At 46.8% G+C, this 14,432-nt stretch overlaps 1 protein-coding gene across 6 annotated transcripts in view; it reads right to left on the reverse strand.

Annotated features, from left to right (window-relative positions):
* LOC112863632 (AGBL carboxypeptidase 4) overlaps positions 1-14,432 on the reverse strand; it is a 1,479,506-nt gene that overhangs the window by 205,977 nt on the left and 1,259,097 nt on the right. The window contains exons 10-12 of one of the 6 annotated variants that reach the window (XR_015254691.1): positions 10,348-10,561; positions 4,997-5,233; positions 2,373-2,549 (exon numbers count right to left, since the gene is read on the reverse strand). The exons of 3 other annotated variants lie outside the window; for them this stretch is intronic. Coding sequence is in view for 2 of the 3 variants with exons in the window: in XM_086716926.1 (XP_086573052.1) it covers positions 6,313-6,394; positions 6,543-6,684; positions 10,348-10,561 (438 nt within the window). In the remaining variant the exon portion in view is untranslated. 2 more of the 6 variants (XM_086716926.1, XM_086716927.1) reach the window with 2 other exon arrangements.

Here is a 14,432-nt window from a genome sequence, read left to right on the forward strand (position 1 = left end):
GGGTCTCTCTAAATATACCCTCAAATTACATGCTTAGAGTCTCAGCCCAGACCATTACATCCCACTCATCTTACAAGGAAGAGGTAAAAGGGTAGATTTTGTACAGACCCAGATTCTGATCCAGCTCCACTGCTGACAAATCTGAGACCTTGGCCAACATGTTATTTAATCTTTTCTGAGCCCATTTCTTCATTAGTATGGGTACGGGTATTATGGTCTTGCCCTTGCATGACAGTAACAGGGCATTGAGTACTCAAGAGGGGCTCAAAACCATTTCAGTCTAACTCGAGTATGCACCTCTCCAGATTCCCCAGCAGAATTGGCTTTTATGTCCTTCCTTGTCACATCCCACTTCTGATTCTATTCTGCCTTATAAGCTAAAAGTAACTAACATCTTTGTAGCTCTTTGAGATTTCCAGAGCCCTTTATCCAGATGTTACCTATCATCCTCTCCACAACTAACCTGAGTTAGGGATCATGATCTCCACTTTAAAAGAAATGAGCCCCAGAGAGGTCAAATGACCTTGACAGAAGTGGCAAAGTCAGGACTTGAACTCAGATCCCAGAATCTTTCACACCTTGTTCAGTCCCTAATGTGTGCATTGTACATTACATAAAGCACTCACATCTCTCATAGCGTTTTTAAATATATATTTCCATGACTATTTCCCCCACCAAATTAAAAGCACTTATAAAGCAGGTACGACATTGTAATGGTCTTTGAAGGTAAATGCAGTTTTCAGGTGTGTCTTCACCATGGTTAGGGAGAAAAGGGGATGAGCTCAAGAATAATGCATACTTCTTCCGAGTCCCTCATGCATCCTGCACTACTCATGCCCAAGCTGCCTCATGCTTTGAAATGAACCCATCTTAATAACATGAATTTATTGAACACTACTAAGTGTAACGAACTTTGCTCATGAAATGAGTTAAACTATGTCAGTTAGAAAAGTCCTGTTGTTGTTATTATTTAGTTATCCATATAGCCCATGAGGCAGACATTATTTTCCTCATTACACCGATAAGGAACCTGAGAAGTTAAGTGATCAATCCAAGATCACACTGCTAGTTTGTGGAAAGTTGGGGAAATACCATAAAAGGAAACTCACATGTACACATCCTATTAGCAAGCATACAATATTTCACATGACAAAGGGTTATTTTATTTACTAAAACAAAATCCTTCAAAGAGGCAGCCACTTCCCCTACTTATCCCAGTGACCCTGACCTTTGGCTTAGAGACCACCAGAGAAACCAGGGGCCGAAGTTTTCCAACCAATGCCTAAAAGCCAATGACCAGAAATGAAGAAAATAACAATCGCCAACATTTATTGAACACTTTATATATAGATATATAATCCTTATAGCAAGTCTGTAAGGTAGATATAATCTCCTTTTTACGGAACAGCAAATGGAAACTCAAGAGGTTAGGTTAAACCCAAAGCAAGCAGGGGAGCCAGGAGTGGAACCCAGGTGCTCAGCCCCAAACCCTTGCCATTTCCAATATACCATGCTGACTTCACAGGCATTACAGAAAGTGCAAATCAACAGGAAGATCGAATGTGGTTTGCCAGATTGTGCACCAGGCACCTTAGAGAATCAGTTACTGAATGAGATAAAAATTATGTAACTTGAAAGATCATTTTAGATATAAAAGGATAAACGAACTGACGCGAGGTGACACTGCCCCCTGCTTCCTGAAGGTAACGCTGGGCCACATCTCACATTACCGCCCCCTAACACCCTTTTACAGAGACTGATTCAATTTATCAAGGAAGTTGGATCTCAGATCATCTTGAGTGAGAAAGGCATCTGTCTGGTCCTAAGATCTGTCCTTTGAAGTGAGAGGAAGTAATTTGCTTCCGAGACAGCCCTTGAGATCTGCAGACAGCAACCCCTCCCCTTATGAATTTTCTTGCTTTTGGCCTGAGTGTTCCACCTCTCAAAGGACACTGGTCACCTCCACTGTCCACTTACTATACTTAAATAAATGAGGATAATGATTGTCTACATCAAAGAATTAATGAAGCTTTATTATAGAACAAAATAGAGGAACAGAGATAGAAGTCCTTGAATGGTAAAAATATTAGTTCAAATTCTCAGTCAAGTGATAGGCAACTCAGAGACACTTTATCCCCTTCCAAAAAAGACAGTGCTTTCCCCATCCCCAGAATGACACTGGTGCCAAGTTGCTGCCTGAGTCTCAGCAAATCCATTTGACTTCTTTGGAATGGGAAGTCCAAGTTCAGGGCAAGCCGACGACCCTGGAAACCTGCTGGCTCCCTGCCCACATGCCACCACGCACGGTGGGGTCTCAACTGGACAGCACCATTGCCCGCAAATCACAAGCCACGCAAGAAAAACGATAAGGCTTTATGAAAAATCCAAAGTTTATTGCAAATTGTATTTTGCTTCCCTTCGTTCTTCATTTTTACAGGATTTATTGATATCCATGATTTTTTCACAGATGTACTTGTTGACTTTGGAGAGTCTCTGTGCAATTTCAGTTTCATCCACAGTTTCTTGTGCTATTCTGTCGTACAAACACTCTAGACAGGGGAAAGGAACAAGATGGCCAAGGATTAATGGTGCATTTAAGTACAATCTTGTAAGGGGGCACAAAGAAAATGTACCTCCTGACATACTTCCCAAATACCAATTCACGTATCTGGCACTGCTGTACGTTTAAATTTTCAATACAAGTGTACTTAGAAAAAAGTAGATATATGCTGTAAGTTTACACTTTAAAAATGATACAATATCCATATGCCCACTACCCAGTTTCATAAACATTATTGGTCCTTCTGATGCCTCTGGATGCCCCTCCCCAATCCCATCGTTTCCTCACCCTCCCCAGATGTAAGCACTCTCCTGGATTTTTTTTTTTTTCTTTTCTTTTTGTGTTATCACAAATGTACACATTCTTATATAATGTATTGTTTACTCTTCCCTGTTTTTTTTTAAATAATTTTTTAATGTTTATTTATTATTGAGAGACAGAGAGAGACAGAGCATGAGCATGGGAGGGGCAGAGACAGGAGGAGACACAGAATCTGAAGTAGGCTCTAGGCTCTAAGCTGTCAGCACAGAGTCCGACACGGGGCTTGAACTCAGAAACCACGAGATCATGACCTGAGCCGAAGTCAGACACTATACCAACTCAGCCACCCAGGCGCTCCTACGCTTCCCTGTTTTTAACTTTTTTACAGGTATATCCGTATCTTATACATCTTTCTTTTTCTCACTCAACATTACATAAATTTCGTGATTTACCCAAGTTGAAGTGTGTGGCTACAGGTCAATCATTTTCACTGATGGGCAGTGTTCTCTGGAGTGGACTGTTCCACAATTTGCTGATTTTACTGTCAACGGACACTCGGATTGTTTCCAGTGTTTTGCAATTACAAACACCCTGGTGCGTGTCTCATGGGGTACACATGCAGGAAATTCTCCAGTGAGGGCCAAGCTGTGGCAATGCTCAACGCTAGGGTGTGTGCATACTCAACTTTACTAGGTGATGTCTAGTAAATTGTTTTCCAAAGCGGTTGTGCTGCCTGGAACTCCTGACAGTAGTGTATGCCAGTACTGGTTGCCTCATATCTTCAAAAGCACTTGACATTGCCCGGTTATTAAGGTTTTGACAGCCCGGTGGGTGTGAAGTGGTATCTCAACGTGGTGATTACTAACGAGGCTGAGGTCGGCCGCTCTTAGTGAGTCTGACATTTGCTGTGATGAAACAAAGAGTGAGCCCCAGACAAGGCCTGACAGGAGCCTGACTTCTGGCCACTTTCTAGCCTGGGCACCTGAGGCAAATCATTGCCCTAGATTCCTCACCTGCTTACCAAGAACAACAAACCACAGGTTATCTTTAAGGCTGCCATGAAGCATGCGAGATAAACATTTTGCAAGCCTTCTTCGAACCGTAGAGAACATTACACCTGTATGGAGTTGTTACAATTATTTTATGTACATACACCTGTCCACTCCTGGGGCCTACCACAGTGCTTGCAGAGGGGCAAGGTTCAGTAAATATATGTTAAGTGAACAAATGAATAGTTTTCCAGAGAAACTCCAGAGGTCATAAAAATTCTGGACATAAGGGGACTACGCATGGAGAACGTACCAGTGGAGTATATAAACATGGCCAAGAATTTTAACTTCTTTGAACCTGCGCTTCCTCACCTATAAAACAGGAATGGAGACCTACTCTTAAGGAGTTGCTATGGAGGGTAAACAACATCTTGTCTACCAGGCCAGCCCAGAGCAGGTAATCCTGCTGGAGGTACAGAATGTCAGCACTCGATGGGACCGTGGGGACTAACACGTGCTGACCCCTCCTCTGGCATGTGGGAAAGCAGAGGCCTGGAGAAAGTACGGACAGAGCCCACTGTGCCTTCCCCAACGCTGAGCTCTTCCTGGGTGTGCAGCCAGCCCGCCTCCGGGTGCCATCCACACTGCAGGTGCATGTGCTATGGGCATCCCGGGTCCCGGGCACCCTCCCCTCCCCACTGAGAACGGGTTTGCACAGAGAAGCCTTTAAAAGCTTTTGGTTGACCTCCACTACTCCCTGACTACTCCCAAGCCACTTATCTCCACTTCATCTTGTCTTGGCCTTTCCACAGGGACTGAGACAAGAAGGTAGGAGGCCCGGTCTCTCTCCAGTCCTGCCTTCTGCTAAGTCTACCTGCAATTCTCTCCTGCTCCAGGCTATCCAACAAATCAGTGTCTTTGACAATCTCTTTCCCAATTACCCTGGCTCCATCCTTCAGCTGCCTAAATCCTATTCATCCTTCCAGATTCAGCATCCCTGGGGCCTACCAGATCATACTGGGAGACCCCATTCTGCTGATTGCCTCTGCACCCCCACACTTGCCTGGCTCTCTGTCTCAAAGCACTGATCATGGTCTAATAAAACTGTGACCAGTGCCTCCCCTACAGATGGGAACGCTTGGACAGTCTGTCTCCAGCCCTGAGCCGGGAGGAAGCAGATACTCACGGTGACTTTGCTGGAACCTGAACCAAGTGAGGGAGACAACTTGTGCTGAGAACTGTTTCGAAGTTCAGGAGTTCGAATCTGGCTCTTGCCCTAGTTGCTGTGCAACCTCTAAGTGGGAATCAGTCTGGGTCTCAGTTTTACCATCTGTAAAAGTAGGATGGCAAACCACATGATCCAAGGAGATTCTTCCAGTGCTAAGTCTTTAGCTGTCTGGAAGGTAGTAGGGTGGTAAAGAGGCTGAGGAGAGAGAAGGGGAGAGAAGGAGAGTGGGTGTGATGGCCCTTGGAGCACTGGCAGGGGTCACAGAAGAGGCAGGAAGAGAAAGGGGCAAATGCAGGAGTGTTTTCCAAGAGGCCTCCCCAGCATCCCAAGCGTTCCTGTGTCTCAGGGGCAAGAGCGCTGAGCGGCCCCTGAGGTTGATTAAAGGCTTTGTTAGACTCTAGGTATTAATCACCTGCACTTGCCGGGAATGTCTCCCTCTGCGAGGGAGCATTTGAGATTATTGCTTAATTAACGAGGTTTATAACAGCACTAATGTGTCCTATTAAAAAAGTTATAAAAATTATCCAGAACTCAATGCTGTGGCTCATTTAGGAAACTCAGACATTCTGCAAAAGGTCATTTGACCTTAATAAGGTTTAACTGTCATTCTGGAGCTTGTCATTAAAGAGAGACTCTCCTACGGCCCTCCTGCTCTGCTTTCTGCATTTGCAAGCGGTATCAGTGCTCACCATCCTGCTGCCATCAGGTCAGGAAGGACTTTAAAATCCTCAAAGACATGAGAAAATCCCTAATGAGCAAGGGCTGTCATTTTTGTACAGCAAATGTGACTAAGTGTGGTAAAAGTGAAATAAACACACACAATCTCAAGCCACAGATCTCCTGCTTGGAAGGACCAGTCCAGGGCAGTCTGGAGGAGCTCATATAATTGGGGTAAAAATGGTGAGTGTATGGTGGGGTAGGGGACGGACTTCCAACCTGCCTGCTTGTAGTAGAGAAAAAACCAACACTGTACTTCGGTATGACAAGAAACCTCTGGGACGAGGAAGTCGGACTCACTCTGCCCAGCTCCGACCTAACCAGTTGTATGGCCTTGGGCAAGTCACTTTCCTTCTCATTCGCCTGCATGGCAAGCATTTCTGGGCTCTCAGCGTTGCTATATGAGGCCCCTGGGGGGCAAAGATACCGCAAAAAGAGACCAGAGGTGACCACAAGGGGCTCTGGGACATATGACAGAAGTGTCCACTCACCCTAAGAAGTCAGGGAAGGCTTCCTAGAGGAAGGTTCTCCTAAGCAGATCCGGGTGGTTAGAGCAGCTAGCCAGACAAAGCAGCGCAGGTGCAGGGTGGGTAGTTATGACATGTGGTCTGGGCCCCAGGAATGGCCCTTACAAATTCCCTAACGTGAGAGGGAACAAGGCTTGTTCAGGGAGTACAGTAGTTCATTAGGGCAAGAACTCTAGGGGAATACTGCTGAAAAATAAAGCTGGAGCAATGGCCAGGAGCCAGGCTATAAAGGTGCTTTTGTGACATGTTAAGAAGCTTACCTTTTAATAATGGGCACCATGGGCTGGCTGTGACGGGGTGGTGGTGACAGGATCATGTTTGGTTTCTTAAGGATCACTCTGGTTATATAATGGAGAGAGAAGTCTGGAAACTGCCGGAGTATTGTAGGGGAGAAATGATGGCCTATGAAAGGTGCATGGGGCAGGGAGAGAAGTGGGTGGTTTAAGACATATTTGGGGGCAGAAGAGACAAAACGAGGCATGTGCAGGAGTCGAGCATGGGCATCTCGGGGTACCTGCTGGTGGTGCCCTTCACCAAGACAGGGAATCCAGAAGGGGCAGAAGGCTGTGCAGAGAGGAAAAAGGAGAGAGTGGTGAGGGGCACAGTTGTGCCAGTGTCATGGGGGAACCTGTGAGCTGTGAGGAGACGGCCAGTGGGCACCTGAATGTATGGTTTGGGAACGCAGAAATGTGGACTGAGCCAAGGATAGATTTGGGAACATCATTCACTGATTTAGCAAATGTTTACTGAGCACTCACTACCTGCTAGCCCTGAACAAGATACTCATAAAGCTTATATTCTAGTGGGCTTGTGGGGGGTGGGGGGGTGGGGAGGCAATTCCCAAGTAAACAAACAAGAAATGCTATGCAGACACTTTATGTAGGGTGATGCTGAGGTGACAGAGAACAATGGAAAGGCTATGCAGATGGGGCCGCTGGGAAAGGCCTCTCTGGATGGCCAGAAGGAGGCGGGATTGCAGGGCAGACGGAGGACACTGCTGACAGTGGGAATAGGAAGGTGGTAGGAGGCCCCTGTGATTAGAGCATGGTGGAAAATGGGAAGTGAGGTGTCAGCAGAGGGCAGAGGGGTCCCCAGAGGCCAGATTGCCAGGCGTGAGCCAGGACAAGGAGTGTGGGTTTCAGCCTGGGCCCTGGGAACAGTGGGAAGTGAGATCAGCTGAGGAAAGCTTTGTGGAGAGAGAGGACACTCTGGGGACAGAGGACAGGGCAGCAGAAGTGGAGCCCACAAGGGGGATGTGAAGCCAGGGAGGCAGGAGGAAGTCGAACATGTGTTACTGAGGAAGTCCTCAGTAAAGGAGGAATGAGTGGTCCCATCAGACAGTCTGGGGAGGAGGTGAAAAGTGTGCCCCAGATCTGGTAAGGCGGAAGTCCATGGGAAACTTGGCAAGAACAGACTAGTAGGGGGCTAGACTAGGGGGCTAGGCCCCCTCCGACAGACAGCAGGGGCATCACAAGTGAGCACAGGCAGTGAGTGTAGACAACTCCTTAAGAGAGCTGGATGTGAAAAGGAAAAGGGAGACATGGAGCAACCAGGTGGTTGAAGTGGCCTCCAGGGAGTGTTTTGTTTGTTTTCATAAGAAACAAGTGGTCAAAGTCTATTTAAATGACGCTGGGAAGGAAGTGGGAGGGCAGGAGCATAATTGGAGGAACAAGGTACTTAGGAAGGCAGGTGGGCTGGGATCCGGATAGAGAGAATGGATGGCCCCAAATAAGAGAAGGAAACTCTTCTTCTGGGACATGGGGCAGAAGAACAGACGGTATAGTTAGGTCTGTAGTTAAGCCTGCAGTTTGAAGCTGTGGGAGTTCCTTTTCTTTTCTCTGTGAAGGAAGAGAAAAGGCCATCTTCTGGGAAAGAGAGGTGTGGACTATCATGTTTGGCAAAGCAGAGGAAGTTTAAAAAAGGCTTGGAAAATAGGGGAGTAGATCCGTGAGGGAAACCTGGGGGACTTGGCAGGGAGGCTGAAGACCTAATGGCCCAATGCCACACAGCTGACAGGTTTTCTAGATTGTTCTGTAGCACTGGGGACCCGGTTAGCTGCACAGGACATCATCCGAGTAGGGTTTAAGGAACATTCAAAATGTCTCTTTTGGCCACTGGGTAGCCAGGACAAAGACCACAATCCTGGCTTTATTGATGGAGACACCAAACATGGGCTTGGTTGGTACTGGCATTGCGCTAGGCTTGGAGAAACAAAAGTGAATATAGTATAGGAACCAGGGTTAGCTCCAAGTTAAACCAAAGCAGAGCTGGGGCTCAACCCCAGGCTTTTGATACTGGGTTCCTACTGCTACTTGCCATCACCCTGCACCGTGAGTGGATGGGAGAGAGCCTGCAAGCTGAGAAGTACTGGGCATTAGTGAACTTCAATGGTGTGATCATCACAAGGTCACATCGGCTCGATGGAGGCAGCTCGCTTGTCAAGAAAGATTGCTAATTTCTTGTCATACTTAGAACATAACTATTTCCAAGCTATGATCCTAGGCAGCCCTTTCAGTTGTCTTAAGAGGTTAAGTTTTCAGCTGAGGAAACTAAGACACAGGGGGGAACTGATTTACAAGAAATCACAACGAGGCTCAGTCCAGGGATCAGCTTGCCAGTCTCAGTGTTTCATTTGTTCACACTTCATTTATTGAGCTCCTACTGTGTGCCATTCCCTGTGGTAGGCAATGAGGATGTGGAGATGAATCAGATAAGGTCAGACCAGTGCCTGAGGCAGGCACACAGCAGATGATTTTAGACCACGACAAGATGATGGGGCCAGTCAGGCACTGGAAGGCACCTGGGACCTGCTGAGTCACATTCCAACAAGTATAGTGGAATCAGAGGTTGGGCACCTATTTGGTGGGGCAGGGCCACATCCCCAGGAAGGCCTCTTCCTCAGGGAGACCTCCCAAATGGGGATCCATTATTTCAGAAAGCAAGCAGACTAAAGGTTACCTCCAACTGTCTAAAAATAAGTGGCTGTTTAAGTGAATTAGTCATGAGTCGGCCAGGCAAGGAAGGCAGCTCTGCTCCAGCAGAACAAGGCCCACACTAGAGCCAGGGTGGTATGGGTTTGAACTCTGTAGCTCTAACCTGGCTGATCACTTAATCTCGCTGAGTCCTGCCACCTTGACCTCCAAAGCGTACCCTAAATCTGGCTTTTTTTTCCCACTCCCACTGCTATAACCTTAGTCCACGGCACCATCATCTCCATCCAAGACTACTGCACGAGTGTCCTAACTGAGCTCCCATTTGGTCACTCCACAATCTGCCCTTCTCCTATGGATAGAATAGATCCAAGCTGCTTAATGTGGCTTTTTTGGCCCTTGAGAACAGCTCTCACCCACCTCGCTGACCTCGCTCTCCCCTCACTCATGGCTCCGTGGCTGTCTGGAGCTGCCTCATCCCTGGAGTGTGCTGGCCTTTGTGCCTCTTTACTCTGCCTGTTTTGCTGCCCCTGAGACCTCCACAGGGCTGCCTCCTCCACCCCTAGTTCCCAGCCTCCTCAAGCAGGCCTGCTCCAACACACCTAACACAGCCCTCTCTGTCCTGCCGTAACATGTAATGATGCTTCATTACCTTCCTTCATCAGTACCTGAAATTATCTGACATGTATGTTGTCTGTCGCAGAACCTGGCGTGGGGCCTGCTCAAAATGTACATGTTGATGGAATCTACTTTCTTTACTGAAACATGGCAGCTGGACACTTAGAGACCAGTAGTCAGGAGCACGGCTTCTGAGGCCCATGCAGTGACCCCCTTCCCAAGGAATCCTTCCTTGATTTCCTAGCTAGGGGGTCTCCTCCCCTTCTGAGATCTTTCTCAGCATGTCATCTACCCTTCTCTCATGCTAGCAACTTGAACTGTGCTTGTGTCCACGGCTCATCTTCCGTTAAACATGAGCTCCTCTGGGACAAGGTCCATACCTGCTCTTGTGTTCTGTGCCCGGCCTGGGGCCTGGCATGGAGAGGCTTCAGTGTCTGCTGAACTAAACTGTGTCTAGTACATTCCACAGAGTACAGGACAGCATCTCAGCCATTGCGTTTGTACTGCAGTGACCTACCTCTGACAATGCTTAGTTTGTGAGGCGAGAGGGGTGGCTTAGGGACTGCATCTTTCTTTTTTTTTGTGGCAACTCCTGTGACGCTTCTGTTCTTCAGAACATCTGTTCCCCAAATCATGACTGCCAAGTTCTTTGTGTACTTGGAATCTCCTTGGGTTACTTGTAGCTGGTGCCATTTCTCCTCATCAACCCAAATCCCGCTTCCCAGATGGACCTGAAAGAGATAAGAACACAAGCACCTGTGTAGTCGGACAGGCTGGCAGTTGGAAACTTTTCTTTTCCTTTAAAAGACACTGCTGCACACCCATAAGAGGCTCATTCCATAAACATCATGTTAACTTTCTTTAAGGGAAATAATAATCATTTACCGAATCCCAATAATGCACCAGGCCTTATTCGAGTGCATTATACCCACTCTCTCAAATCTTCGTGGCAACCCTGGAAGGAAGGTGTTGGGATACTATTTTCATTTCCGATGGAAAAACCGGGTTGAGAAAGGTGAAACCAGTTGCCAAAAGTCACTCAACTATTATGTTACAGGGCTGGGATTCTAAACATACTCATGTTATAACAGGGCCACTTGGAGCCCGAGCAAATCTCAGAACGTGTACGTTTCACTTCCTTCTCTGTTACACTTTAGAAAGACTTCTCTCCCTTTGCTGTGAACATGCTGGGGCACAAATCCCAGCATAGTGGTTCCCAACAGTGGCACACGCTGGTGCCTGGGCCCCATTCCCAGGGATTCTGAATTATTACTCTGGGTGGGACCTGGGTACAGGGGTAGGTGAAAGTTCCCTAAGTAATTCCAATGTACAGCTGAGTTTGAAAACCACTGCCAGCTGGAGCCGGGAGGACAGCCACCAGACTCCACCATTAACTGGAGTGTGTTTGTGCAAGTCCTTTCCTACCTCTAGCTTCAGTTTCCCATGAACTAAACTGGGAGAGTGGGATTTCATCTCTAAGTTCCTTCTGGCTCAGAACACCTATGATTTTGATAAATTAAATACAACCACAGTGTCCTCAGTCTGATTCTGTTCTGATGGAACAGAATACGGCCTAGCGCTCCCTGGAAGGGAAGGTCTCAGAAGGTTTCAGGGCAGAGTCGGTAAATGTAAGACGACTCAGAACGATCTAGCAATAAGCTATAGGCTTTCAAATTTTTTCTCTTTTCTGGCTCTTTTAACAACTCAAAAACCATTTGCTAATCATTAAAAAATGGAGTTTTGACTTCGACACTGCCATTTATGTTGTGTTTCTCCTGAGTCTGTGGAGGGTGGAAATGGCCTCTGTGGAGAAGGAGGGGAGGCAGCTGCTAATGAGCTGAACTTTCTAAGGGTAATGAAAGAGCTCTGCCCAAAGTCCTTGTCTTCAGAAAGAACCGTAGGTCAAAAACATCATGTGGTCAGGAGACCTCTTGGGAGAGGTCCTGGCCTTAGAGACCGCACACACCCCCACACTGATGGCAGACTGGCAAGAACCACCGTTCAAAGATGGCTGAAGATCTTTCTACTGAAGACTGGCTTAGAAAAGAAGGTGGGTACACACAGATGGGAAGACAGGTCAGTCAGCAACACTTCTTCCTTCACCAATTACTGAGGTTTTTCAGCCATCCAAAACGGAAAACAAAATAGCCCAGCAACACAGCCCACTCACGGATGTCAGCAAGTAACCAATCCACCTGGCCTCATCTGCCTTCACTTTCTTTTGCTCACAAGATCATTCAGATCCCTGCAGGCCTGGTGTCAGGTAACCAGATCCACCTGGTCTTCCTGTGCTGCAAATTTCAGTGCCGCAAATCTGTTCATATGGCTCAGGAAGATAAGCAACCCTGGAAGTGAGATGTGCTGCCTGGGGCCAGCTGGGCAACACTGATCCAAGGTCAAGTCTGGCCTTTCCTCTGCAGTCTGAACCGCAGGTGGGCAGTCTGTGTGCCAGATCAGGCATGCTGGGGACAAGTTTCCTGCTGCTCCCTGCTGGGCCCCAAGTCACCTCCCTCTGATGACACTCTGAAGCTACCTCACAAGCTTCCTGAGATAAGGGGGAAACAAGGAATCTGAATTAGATTAAATTCAGAATTAGAAAACCTTAGAATGGAAGACAGCGTCCGTTTTTCAAAGATTTCTGCTCTTTTCCACCCTGGGCCTTGCTTTCCTATAATCTTTTAATTTATTATTCTTAAAAGAGAGGGGACAGTCATTTTAGCCCATGTTCTGCTAGAGAAGGGGGACACTAATATTTTTTGAGTACCTATAATGAACCAGGTATTGTACCCTCAATTTATCTAATCCTCATAATGACCTTAAGAGATGGAAATAGGTAGCAGTTATTATTCCCACTTTACAGACACGAATAGAGATTCAGAAGGACTAAATTACTTTCCGTAAGACATACCAGCAGTAAATTTTGGAGTCAAGATTCAGACCCAAATCTGTATGGCCCTAGAGCCCAAGTTCCCCAGGCCTTCTGCTGCTGCCAGTGTCACAGTGGTGCCAACGTGGTGGACACATAGCCTATCTAACATATCTATATTCCATGAGGTTTCTTTTTGAGTTTTCCTCTGTGCTGGCCCAGCCACTTCCCCTGCTGGCACTCACTGCACGTCACTACGGCAGACAGGGAAACCAGAAGAAGCCATGGGCTGGCCTTCCTGCCTCTGGTCCCTGCTCCCTTCAACTCACCCTATAAACACTGCCAGATTAGTCTCCCTAAAACACAGCTTTCCTTCTTTGACTAGATTACTTCCACAGTCTTTCAACTCTGTGTTTCTGTGTGAACACTCTGGAATCTTGAATGGCTCCCTCTTTCCTATCACATCAATCTAACCTCCCCAGTCATCTTTAGAGGCCCTCCAGAATCCTCTTTCCATTCAACTTGCTAGCCTTTATTCTCCTGCTATGCCCATCGTGATAAAGCTTGCAAACTCCCGCATTTCCTTCTACTTTCAGTGTGTGGTAACAGAAAAGGGGGTGCTGGAGTCTTCAGCCCTAGGTGGCAATCGGCTAGTCACTTTACCTGAGTCTCACTTTTCTCAGATGGACAACAGGCAGAACACCACCTAACGCAAAAAGCTGTTCTGAGGATTATATGACATAACATGAATAAAACGTCAGGAGGACAGCACACCCCCAACCCACCCCCCAGCTATGTCTCCACTGATGCCTTTCCCCTGTCCAGAAATGAATGCCTTCGCCTATTTCTTCTTAAGCCTGCTAATCTTCCAAGCCCCAGTCCCAAATCCAGGAAACACTCTTTAACTCTCCATGGCTAAGTTCTATCCCCTCTGAATTTCTAGCCTTCTGTGAGCCTTCACCACTTGATTCAGTCCTTCACAGTACATCTCCATGGGGACGCATTGAGGCTTTGCCTCTTTGGTCCCGTTCAAAATGATCAGGACTAGTCTGAACACAAAGCAGGAGAAACAGAAGGGCACATTTAATATGTTTTAATGGCACAGGCTTTCAGTTCTGATGAGCTGCTTTTCCTTAGAGAAGAAAATATTTTCTGACATGAACTTGAGTACAAGGCCAGCTTTACAGCACAGAAAGAAATGGCTCTGGGTAAGACCAATCACAGGTATATGTTGGGACAAGGGCTCCCGAGGTCAGCAAAATAAGGGTCACCTGGAACAATGCCCAGTTTTCAGAGATGGAGCAGAATAGACTGGAAAGAGCACTGGCCTGGGAACCAGGAGACCTGCCTTCCAGTCTGTTTGTTTCCTACCTGTTTGTTTCTAGCCTGTTCTATAATTACAGAGGAGCCCTTCTCTGGATGTGCTTCCCCAACTATGCCATTTATAAATTAGACTATGTAAACTTTAATAGTCTTTGCAGCTCTAGGATTCAATGAGGTTTTGAGATAAAGAAAAGCAATGAACTTTATCAAAATCAGAAAGTAACTTTTGCGGCAAGCCCTATTATACACATAAACCATTGTTAACTATTTGACCATAATGTTAGCCTTATGTGTCAAGGGAGGTTTTAAAAATATGGCATCTGGCAGGATGGGACTTGATCAAAAAATGGCTTTGTGAAATGTTTTGTAGGACAAAACTAGTTTCCTACTAGGAAGTGGATCCCATTCTAATG

The sequence above is a fragment of the Puma concolor genome, chromosome C1 (assembly GCF_028749965.1).
Source record: "Puma concolor isolate L17-30 chromosome C1, mPumCon1.1.hap2, whole genome shotgun sequence".
Lineage (NCBI taxonomy): Eukaryota > Metazoa > Chordata > Mammalia > Carnivora > Felidae > Puma > Puma concolor.